The 10937-nt window shown below is 40.6% G+C and overlaps 1 protein-coding gene across 1 annotated transcript in view; it reads left to right on the top strand.

Annotated features, from left to right (window-relative positions):
- The first annotated feature begins 8079 nt into the window (after window positions 1–8079).
- Window positions 8080–10937, top strand: part of CCDC30 (coiled-coil domain containing 30) — a 129169-nt gene continuing 126311 nt past the window's right edge. Inside the window, exons 1-2 of the mRNA XM_023518668.1 lie at window positions 8080–8103; window positions 10412–10532. Coding sequence (XP_023374436.1) covers window positions 8086–8103; window positions 10412–10532 — 139 coding nt within the window. The 5' untranslated portion in view covers window positions 8080–8085. The remainder of the gene's footprint in view (window positions 8104–10411; window positions 10533–10937) is intronic.

Raw genomic sequence — 10937 nt, 5'->3', positions numbered from 1 at the left:
TTGGGAGGCTGAGACAGGAGACTCGCTTGAGCCCAGGAGTTGGAGGTTGCTGTGAGCAGTGAAGCCATGGCACTCTACCCAGGGGGACAGCTTGAAACTCTGTTTCAAAAAAAAAAAAGAAGCCACCTGATCTAGATTGAAGGACCAAGGGATGTTTCCCTGAGGAGGCAACGCTTGAATTGAGATACAGGAACTAAGTGGGCTACAGGTGGTAATGGAGGACATTATCAGAGAAGAAAACACCTGCAAGTGGTCTGGTGTTGGGAGTGGGGTTGTGGGAGGTTGTAGCTCCTAGAAAGTGAAGGGTAAGATCCATCTAGAATAGACAATGTGTATAAAAGCAGCCAAAGTTTGAAAAGATCCTCTTCAGGCGACTAGATCAGAAATGTTAAATAGTGTTTGGGGGCAAAGCGGGGCTCCCCAAACATGAGTGAAATCGAGTTTTGATAACTAACTAGAATCTTGCAATAAGAGCATCTAAAAAGGTGATAAAAATTGAGCCTAGTTAAACTTCATGTCATTTAGGAAAAAATGTCTTTAGGTAGGGTCTTGCTCTGTCTCCTAGGCTGGAGTGTGGGACATGATCACTGTAACCTTGAACTTCCGGACGCAAGTGATCCTCCTACCTCGATCCTCCTGAGTAGCTAAGACCATGCCCAGCTAATTATTATTATTTGTTTATAGAGACAGAGCTTTCACAATGTTGCCCAGTCTCAAACTCTTGGCCTCAACGGATCCCTTATGCTTTGGCCTCTCAACTACTGGATTATAGGCAGGAGGAACCTTACCCAGCCTAGAAATTTTTACTTTGCATTATATAGGTAGGTGATAATGCGTCATCTAAACGGATTTTTCAGTGCTTATGATACCGGATTTTTAACACTGGATTTCCAGGCTCTTGATCTCAACAATTCAATGAAATCGATAGACCATTGAACGAACAGTGAGGTTTTATTTACAGCTCAAAGAACCAAACCTCCTTGCAGGGCAGGATACGAGTGTTACAACTCTTATGAAAAGAACTCTTACAAAGGGCCAAGCCTCTTTGTAGAGCAGGATCAGCAGCGGAAGTGTTACAGCTACAGCTCAAGTGTTACAACTCCTGCAAAGAGCCAAGCCTCTTTGTAGGGCAGGATCAGCAGCAGAAGTGTTACAGCTACAGCTCTTACAAAGGACCAAGCCTCTTTGCAGGGCAGGATCAGCAAAGGGCCCAGCCTCTTTGTAAGGCAGGATCAGCAGCGGAGGTGTTACAGTTGCAGCTCAAGTGTTACAACTCCTACAAAGAGCCAAGCCTCTTTGTAGAGTAGGATCAGCACTAGAAGTGCCGCAGCTCTCGCTTCTTCCTCTGGATGGTCTGCGATGGGCTGAAGTCTTCTTCTCTATCTTCCTTGAAGGTCTGCCACGATCTGCCCCCAGGCTCTCTGCGGGGGGGGGGGCCTTATATAGGGGTAATAGCTTAGCTATGATTGGTCCATAAAATGGACCAATCAGGAGCAGGATTGAAAATGGACCAATCAGGGATGGGCACCAGTTTTCCCTTGATTGACAGGTCCTCTAACGCCGCTCTACTGGAGCCTTTAGTGGGGGAAGAAAGCTCCCTCGCTTGCCCCAACCTGCCGGGTTTTTTGCCGGCTGCTGCCACCAAGACAGAAGTGGCAGATCCCCCAGGCCCTGCTCTGCTGAGCTGGCTGGGGTGCCACTTTTCCGGTATCACTTAGACTTCTAAAGAGCTTCAGCTTTACGGATAATTCTGGACGAACCTAGTTTCTTCATTTTTACAATAAGCAGGGTCCAAAGCACTATATGATTTAACTTAGGTGCTTTCCATGGTTAGTGACAGATGAAAGCCTAAAATTCAGAACTCCTGACCTAGCATTCCCGCACCTTTAAGAATGTAGTAACTTATAAAAAACATACAAACAAAAAAAGTAAGTTTAGTGGGACAGGGCTCTAAATAAGGCCTGGCAGGAAGCACTTGACAAAACGTATCCCCTTAAATTACAAACGCTAGCCTTAACGTTACCATGGTTACCGCCATCTCCAAAGCCAATGGAATGAGCCGTAAGATCAACGCAGCGTGAACAACTCCGCCCCATGACCCAAAGACCAATGGTGTGAGCTGTAACATGTTCTCCACAGAAAGAACCGTCCCTGGAGCCAATGGGGTGCGTCGTATCTATGGTTCCCGCCGGAACAACGCCGTTGCGCCGGGGTAGCGAGTGCGGTTGCTATGACGCCCGAGTCTTGGTAGTCACCTGTGGTTCATAGCACAGCGGCTAGGAGCTGAGCGACCCTTAGGCTCTCGCTGCACCCTCCAAAAGATTTCCAGCCTGGTTCCTAAGGTTCCAGCTTCAGCCCAAGGAGGAAAACACCCATTCACCTCTCCTTTATGCGTTCTCTTTCCTGTCTCTTCCGTCTCTCTCCACAGTATGGCCAGAAACTACAAGAGAAAGTCCTTCCTGGCCTGGCCTTTCTAGTCCGGGGCTGGAGTGGTTCTGCCTGAAGAAGTCGCCCATTTTTCCTGGACCCAGCTGCCTCAGACCATTAGCTGCTGCTCTTATTTAGAGTGGTCTTGGAACAGCCTCGGTGAGTTAGGTTGGCGTTCCTTTTCTAACTTCACAGCTGAGAAGACGCACCCCTTGATAGACTGCACCCGAAGGCCCAGCTTTCTCCTATTTGCCGGCCCGTCAATAAAGAACTGCCGTTTTCTGCTTTTTTTAAACAGATGTTCGTCATGCGGAACCTTGAATTCCGATGAAACTTTGGAAGTCTTTTGTTTCCTCAGCATCAAAGGTCATCAAGTTAGTTACCTTCTGCCTTTCAAGCTACAGCCTCATCACTTTTCTCATCACTCTGAGCACCAGTTCGTTTCAAAGCCATTTTCACCCTTCACTGTCCACGCTGCATGTTACTGAATATCCATTCTTCACCACTTCTATTATCTATAGATCACTTCTTTCTGCTTTCCTGCTGCAATGCTTTGTGTAGTTAAGTATTTTGCATTCTCCAGCCCTACAGTCATTGAAAAACTGTTCTGTGTTTCTCTACACTATGGCAAGCCTTCTGTCTTAGAGACTAGAATGCAGACATGCATATTGGTAACTATAAACATTAAATTACTACAAGCCGAGAGTGTCTTGAAAATAGAAGAGAAAAATTCCAGTTTGGGACCCATTTCAGGGTTATATAATGAAAGAAGGTTGTTCCTTAAGTGAACGCTATGTTGGGCATAAATTTTAGTGATGTGTTTCTACATGTGAAAAGATCATTCAAAATAATCGTATAGAAGAGAATTTCAACTTGAAGCCTATATGAACCCAACACAACACCTGGGCATATGATAGAATTTTCTCAAAAATGACATGCTTGAAATAGTTCTTGTGCTTTATTTTCATTTTAGTTTCTGAATCAGAAAACATTATTTGCTATGTGAGTCAAGAAAACAAAAAGGAATGATTGAAAATAAATTATATTTAGCAAGGCACCAGGCACAGTAAAAAGACTGGAACAGAGGGCCTTAAATACTGAATAAGATTAATTTAGATCCAGTGAAATTTTATTTTAGCTTGGACATCTTGATTTAATTTGTCTTAAAATATGTATTCCTTGTTGAGTCTTACTATTTCTTCTTCAGTATTCAAGTTTAAGTATAAACCTATTTTGAGGATACACAAATTGTACATTTTTTTTTTTACAAATGGTATTTTTTGTGTTTGTTTCTTGTAGTTTTTGACCAGGGCTGAGTTTGAACCCACCACCTCCAGTATATGGGGCTGCTGCCCTACTCCTTTGAGCCACACGCAATGCCCACAAGTTGTACATTTTTAACAAGTATCTTTTGAGGGTATAATGATTTGGATATTTTTTTAGACCAATTTAAGCAGTTATTGGTAATGTCACATGCTTAGACCAGGTAAAGTTTCCAAATACTAAGAAATTCAGCTTTTTCTTCTGTAATAGATAGGAAAAGAAAAACAAGTTCTGCAGCTTTTTCACTTTTGTGCATTACCTATTAATCTATCAGTAATAGGGTCTGTCAGCTGCTGCTGAATAAATGTCATTGTAGCAAGGTTACCAGAAACTTACAAAAAATTATCCTCTCACATTAGCATAGTTCTAAGCTGGGGGGTGGTTTTGCCCCCTAGGAGACATTTACAATGTATTCAAACATTTTTGGTTGTCACAACCGGGAACCGGGGTTGTGCTCTTGGCATCTAGTTGGAAGAGGCCAGAGGTGCTGATGTACATACTACTAAGCACAGAACATCCCTCACAATAATTATCTAGCCCAACATGTCAATAGGGCCAAGGTTGAGAAACTTTCCTAACATGTCAACTGTTCATTTTTCTGTTTCGTGTCCTTGCTCATGTGTACATTTTTACGTGGTTATGTTTTGTCTTTCCTTTTCATTTAAAAGTATATATTTCATTTTATTTGGGAATTGATACAGAAGAAATTATTTGAGATGTCTGTAAGTTTTAAATTATATTTGGGTAGATAGAAGAGAGAAGGATCCAAAGTCACCTGACTAGATTATTTCAGTTACTCTTTTGTTTCTATTTCTTTTGTTACCTAGTGTCACTCCAAGACCATGGGATCCAAAGCTCATCCTCTGTAGCATGAGGTGTAGTCCTGTCCCCTATACTGTAGTTGGAGGAGGGCACCTGTTAGGATAAAAAAAGAGGAAGTAGAAACAATCGCACCCATTCTCTTTGCCTTCTTTCTGTTTAAAATTCTTTGTCTCTGTCTCAGTTTGTTTTGAAGGCCTTACCACCTTATTATTTACATCTAGAAGTTTTTGGAGGCCTAAAAGCACTACATGCAGTGGTTCTCAACTTTCCTAATGCCACAGCCCTTTAATACAGTTCCTGTGGTTTGCAACCCACAGGTTGAGAACCTCTGCGTTAGAGGCTGCAATTCTTTCCAGAGAGTGGATTTTTAAGATACTTAATGAGCATTTTTTTGGCATCTACTTTGAAGAGTAATCTTGTATACTTTGCTACGTGGGCAATTGTACAAGTTTAGATATCAGAGCATTTGTAATTCAAGGAACAGATACATTTACCTCAAGATCTGCTTTAATAGAATTTCCTATTACTCAACCATCAGGTCTCAATAAATCCACTGGAATAATGTTTATTCCATTAGCTGGGCATGGTGGTACATGCCTGTAGCCCCAGCTACTTGGAAGGCTGAGGCAGGAGAATCACTTGAGCCCAGCCTAGGAGTTTGAGGCTGCAGCGAGTTATGGTAACATTACTGCACTCTAGCATGGGCAATAGGGTGAGAACCTGTCTTAAAAAAAAAAAAAAAAGTTGTGGCATGTCAGCACCACAGGCAGAGGGCCCTGATTATCAAAAGTCTTAGAAATATATATGAATAAGTAGCATGATGGGGATAAATAAATATACTGACACAAAGGGCTAATGTCAAGGAGTGGCAAAAGATAAGGCTAGAGAGACTGGCAGGAACCAGACTCTGGAGAATTTCTAGTACCAAGCTGAGGAGTTTAACTCCTCCTGAAAGCAATAAGAATATTAAGCAGCAAGTGATTTGTATTCAGGAGAATCAGTCTGGGAGCTATGCTTAGCACAGATTGGGTGGGAGCCAGCCTGGCAGCAGGAACATCAGTTAAGGATGCCATTACACTAAACTGAGCAAATAGTGAGGAGAGCCTGAATAAAGCAGCAATATAGACATGGAGAGGATGAATTAGAAAATGACAAAACAGGTACTACAAATTGGAAATGAATAAGAAAGATGGGTCAAGGATAACTCCCCGGTTTTTGGCTTGGGAAATTATATTGATGGTGATTTTTAACTGCATATACCAGGAGGAGGAGAAAAGGACAAATGGATTGTTCAAGCAGAGTTGTTCAGTAGATAGTTGGACATGCATTGGTCTTAAATAGCAAGTTTATTTTATACTGCACTCCTAGCCTACCTTCTCTTCTCTGGAACTTGGATCTCACCAGCAATCTTTGTTTAAAGAGGAGGCTTCAGTGGCCATATTTGTAGCCCCGCTTCCAAACCATTCCATGCATAACTGACTGAATGAGGCGTGTGTAACTAACTTCAGGGGAGTACAACCTGTTGGGTAAGCAATAAGTAATTATTTATTTTGCAGAAATTTGAGTAAAGGATTTGAATGGCTGTTTTTGGCCTTGCTGATGAGCAAGGCAGAGAAAGTCCATCCCTGTAGGGAAGCAAGAGGAGCAGACTCACAGGGAGACTCAGAGACAAAAAGACCTCTTGGGTAGGGCACTGGCCACATATGCTGAGGCTTGCAGGTTTGAACCCGGACCAGGCCAGCTAAAACAACAATGATAACTGCAACAACAACAACAGATACAGCTGGGCATTGTGGCTGGTGCCTGTAGTCCCAGTTACTTGGGAGGCTGAGGCAAGAGAATCACTTGGGCCCAAGAGTTTGAAGTTGCTGTGAGCTATGACATCACAGCACTCTACCCAGGATGACAGCTTGAGACTCCGTCTCAAAAAAAAATTTTTTTTTAAAAAGTTGTATTTGATTATAACAGCAAGTCCTATTCATAGTTAGTGGTTCTCGTAACATAGATACCACTTTATCAGTCAGTAGATAATTATCTTTCACATACTGTTATAGTGCATGCTGCATGATTATTTGCAACCTAAAAAATTAAACACAATATTGATGGCAGTCTTAGATCAACAAGTTTTATTGTGCTTGATTTGGATGATGAGCACACTTGCCATTTTGACTCAAATGGTGCAAAAGTGATGTAAGTAACCAAAACATTGTATTCCTGTAATAGTCTGAAATTAGTTAAAAAAAAAACTTTTGTGGCCAGGCCTGGTGACTCACACCTGTTGTCCCAGTGCTGTGGGAGGCTGAGGCGGGTGGATTGCCTGAGCTCAGCTGAGTTCAAGACCAGCATAAGACCAGCATGAACCCGAGTGAGCCAGAGTGAGACCCCGACCCTACAAAAAAAAAAAAAATAGCCGGGCATTGTGGCGGGCACCTGTAATCCCAGCTCTTGGAAGGCAAAGGGCAAGATAATCACTAAAGGAAGAAAGGAAAAAAAAAAACTTCAAACTAAGGTAAGTGAAAGCCAGCTGAAATTGAAAGCAAAAAAAGAAAAAAAACCTTTTGCAAGACAGATGAATGACTTAGAAGTATAAATTATAAGACATGTTTTGTGAGTAAAATCATTCCTTGATAATTCCAGGTTTCAGAGAAGTCCTTTTATCTCTAAATTTTCAATAAGGGGACAAAGGCTTAGGATTTTATAAAACAAAAGAAGATCCCTTTGGGAAATTTTTAGATTATTAATTTGCAAACTTTAGAAAAGATAGAGGCTTGGCGCCTGTGGCTTAAGCGGCTAAGGCACCAGCCACGTACACCTGAGCTGGCAGATTCGAATTCAGCCTGGGCCCACCAAACAACAAAGACAGCTACAACCAAAAAAAAAAAAGAAAATGCCAGGGTTGTGTTAGGCACCTGTAGTTCCAGCTACTTGGGAGGCGGAGACAGGAGAATCGCTTGAGCCCCAGGAGTTGGAGGTTGCAATGAGCTGTGATGCCACAGCACTCTACCCAGGGCTACAGCTTGAGGCTATGTCTAAAAAAAAAAAAAAAAGAAAAGAAAAGATAGAAAATCCTGTAGTTTTTTTTCTAAGTTCTTATTATACAGAATTTTCATTAAATATGTGCTCATTTGTTACTTTAGGAAAATACTATACAGTTTTTGAAAGCTTTAAATAGCAGATACTGTCAGCTGTTTCATTTAAGTGCTTATTATAACCAGATAACAGCATTCGATAGGAAAACTACAATATACTTTTGGAAAGTCTAACTCTAGGCATATACACAGATGTTTTGCCTCCTCAGTCATATGTATGTATGTGTACATGTGTATACGTGTGCTTATCTCTTCTATCAAGGGAAAAGTTCAATGGGAAGACATATATCACCACCTTGGGAAGGAAGGAATCGATACTGGCTACTACAGAAGAACAACTCTATTTGTCTGGTGCTTACTCTAGCACTGTGAAGACAGACCGAGGACTGCTACCGGAAATGTAGAAGAGCTGACGAGGAAGCACATGGGAGAAACGAGAGAAGTAAGAGCTAATGACATCAAGTTCTAAAGATACCTGTCCTTTTGTTCATTGTCCTTCATTAAACTGGCATATTAAAAACTAACATTTGCATATCATTGTTGTGTAGTTTGCAAAGCCTCGTGTGTATTTTTTTTAAGTGAAACATGGCAATAGTCTGTGTCGGTTTCCAGTAGAGTATGTGTACAGGATGTTGCCTAGAGATGACTAGTTGAACATTCGACCATGTCTGCTCAGAGTAACGTTCATTAGCTTGGTAAAGTCATCCTTGTCTCAGGAGCTGAACTTCCAAGGTGACTCTTTTCTTTGAAGGTTTAGAATCTGACTGGCATGCTCTCAGTGGACTTGCTTCTCAAAGATGGGCTTGTGTTTACCAAACTCATAGAGATGTTTGTAGAAAAACCCACTTACTAATTGACAAAAAGAAATGAAATTGCCAGAGGAACTAGGCATATTTCTTAAAGGGACATTACATGGAAGCCAAATTTTAATCAGATGGTTACTTGGTGAACAAATGATTCTAAATTTTTATAGCACTAAAATAGCTAGATTTCTATAACAAGACTATCAATACCTGCCTTCATTTCTTGGCCTCTGCATACCCTTAGCACCTAGAGCTCAGATGGGTAAATAATGTCCTTTTAAAACTATTATCACTATTTTTGATGTTTCTAATACTGATCAACCTACTTTCTGGCATAGTCTTCCTCTCAGGTTGCCTGGAAATCACTCTGCTGTGTTTCCACATCTTAGCTCATGAAAGTAACTTACAGATTTTTAAATTTAGTTCTTAAAGGGCAATCTAATTTCCATTTTTAAAGAATGCAGCTCCTTTAGAACAAAAGGCAGGCTAGCATAATAAAGGCAAATAGGGGTGAAAAAATTGCCTTTAAAATTATCTTTTTGTGTAATGTCAAGCAAGTTACTATACTTTGAGCTCAAAATTCCTGTCTGTAAGATGGAAATGTTAATAGTGTCTTCAAAGGCATTGGTGAGGTTTATATAAATTAATGTGTATAAAACATTGCACACAGGTCCTTGGCCCCTAGCAAGTATTCAACAAATTATAGCTGCTGTTATTAGAAATGGATGTTGTTTCTGTCTTTTTAAAGAGGAGGAAACTGAAACTTACTAGGAAGGGGTAAAGTTGGACTGCAATTCCTGTGTTCCTTCTATACTACCATTGAGATTTTTGTGCATATTCCCAATAATCTTCCAAACAATTCAGCAAAATACAATTCAGTTATTTTGGTGGTTTACTTTCAAGCAATTTGGCAGAGTAAGAGATCAGTTTCTGGTTTTGGTACACTTGAGTGTGACTTCTAGCTCTTCTCCTTATTCCTCCTATGATGAGGTAAGACTCTTAGCCTCTCTAAGCCTGCTTCTTTACCTGTAAAGTGGGAGAATAATAGTCCCATGTGGTTGTGATAACAATTATTTGATGTCCTTAATATAGTGTCTGGAGCATATAGTTAGCTTTCTATCTATTATTAGCCACATAATAGATACCACATACCTTTTGTGAAGCTGTCGTATTAACTAGAAATTATTTTTAAAGAATACTCAATTTATTTTAATGTAATCTCCTACTAATGTTTAAGACATCTTAATCGTCAGTTTTAGCGTGGCAGTATAAGCCTAATAATTGTGTAGATTTTTCTCTGTTCATAGGTATTATGACCATATTTCCTAAACCACAGATAGGGAGACTTGATTTGAAACATGGTATGTTGGCTTGATGCCTATGGCTCAAGTGGCTAAGGTGTCAGCCACATACTCCTGAGCTGGTGGGTTCAAATCCAGCCCGGGCCCATCAAACAACAATGACAGCTGCAACCAAAAAAATAGCTGGGTGTTGTGGTGGGCGCCTGTAGTCCCAGCTACTTGGGAGGTGGAGGCAGGAGAATTGCTTGAGCCCAGGAGTTTGAGGTTGCTATGAGCTGTGACGCCATGGCACTCTACCAAGGGCGAAAGCTTGAGGCTCTGTCTCAAAAAAAAAAAAAAGAGAGAAAAAGAAACATGATATGTTGATAGAAAAAAATATTAGAGATTGGGACTGTCCCAGAAATTTGTGCTTCCATGTCTTCATAACCACAAATTTCAAAATTGGAAACATAGTGAATGATAACATAAGACAGCTGGAAGAAAGAGATCCACGCTTAAGGAAAGCTGTGTTTTCTGTTTATTTCTCAGAGGGTAGTTATGATAGAATGGTGATCTCTTAGTGGCTCTTTCATTTACTGGACTTTTAATATGAGTTAAAATATGAGCCATAGACTAAGAGTAAGAAAATGTATTATTTTCTTTTTAGGTGGAAAATTATGCAAACCATGTCTGTAACTTAACAGAAGGAAGAGAAACAGATTCTTATGGTTATGAAGAGGAAAATGAACATCTTAGACATGAGTTTAAAGAACTCCAACTCAAACAGGGTAATTTTTGCTTTTGTGAAAGTGTGCATTTTTCTTAATCCTAGAAATTAATATGTGACAATTGTAGAAAATTTGGTGAATGAATAAAAGTAGAAGGAAGGGGGGAAAACTACAAACTACTATATATACTTTGACTTCTACCGTTACAAGGGGTACTCAAGATGGCTTGTATTCATCTTTTGTTATCAGTATGTATATACAAGGTGGCCATAAAGTTCATGTGCAATTGTTTGTCTATTTTAAATCGCACACAAATTTTATGGCCACCCTGTATTTTTTTTATTTTTTATTTTTTATTTTTTTGAGATGGAGCCTCAAGCTATCCCCCTGGGTAGAGTGCCATGGCATCACGCTCACAGCAACCTCCAACTCCTGGGCTCAAGCGAGTCTCCTGCCTCAGCCTCC

This window comes from Otolemur garnettii, unplaced genomic scaffold, assembly GCF_000181295.1.
Source record: "Otolemur garnettii isolate 467f Iridium unplaced genomic scaffold, OtoGar3 scaffold00144, whole genome shotgun sequence".
Lineage (NCBI taxonomy): Eukaryota > Metazoa > Chordata > Mammalia > Primates > Galagidae > Otolemur > Otolemur garnettii.
The sequence above is the reverse complement of the archived record's forward strand: the minus strand, read 5'-3'. Positions and strand labels throughout refer to the sequence as shown.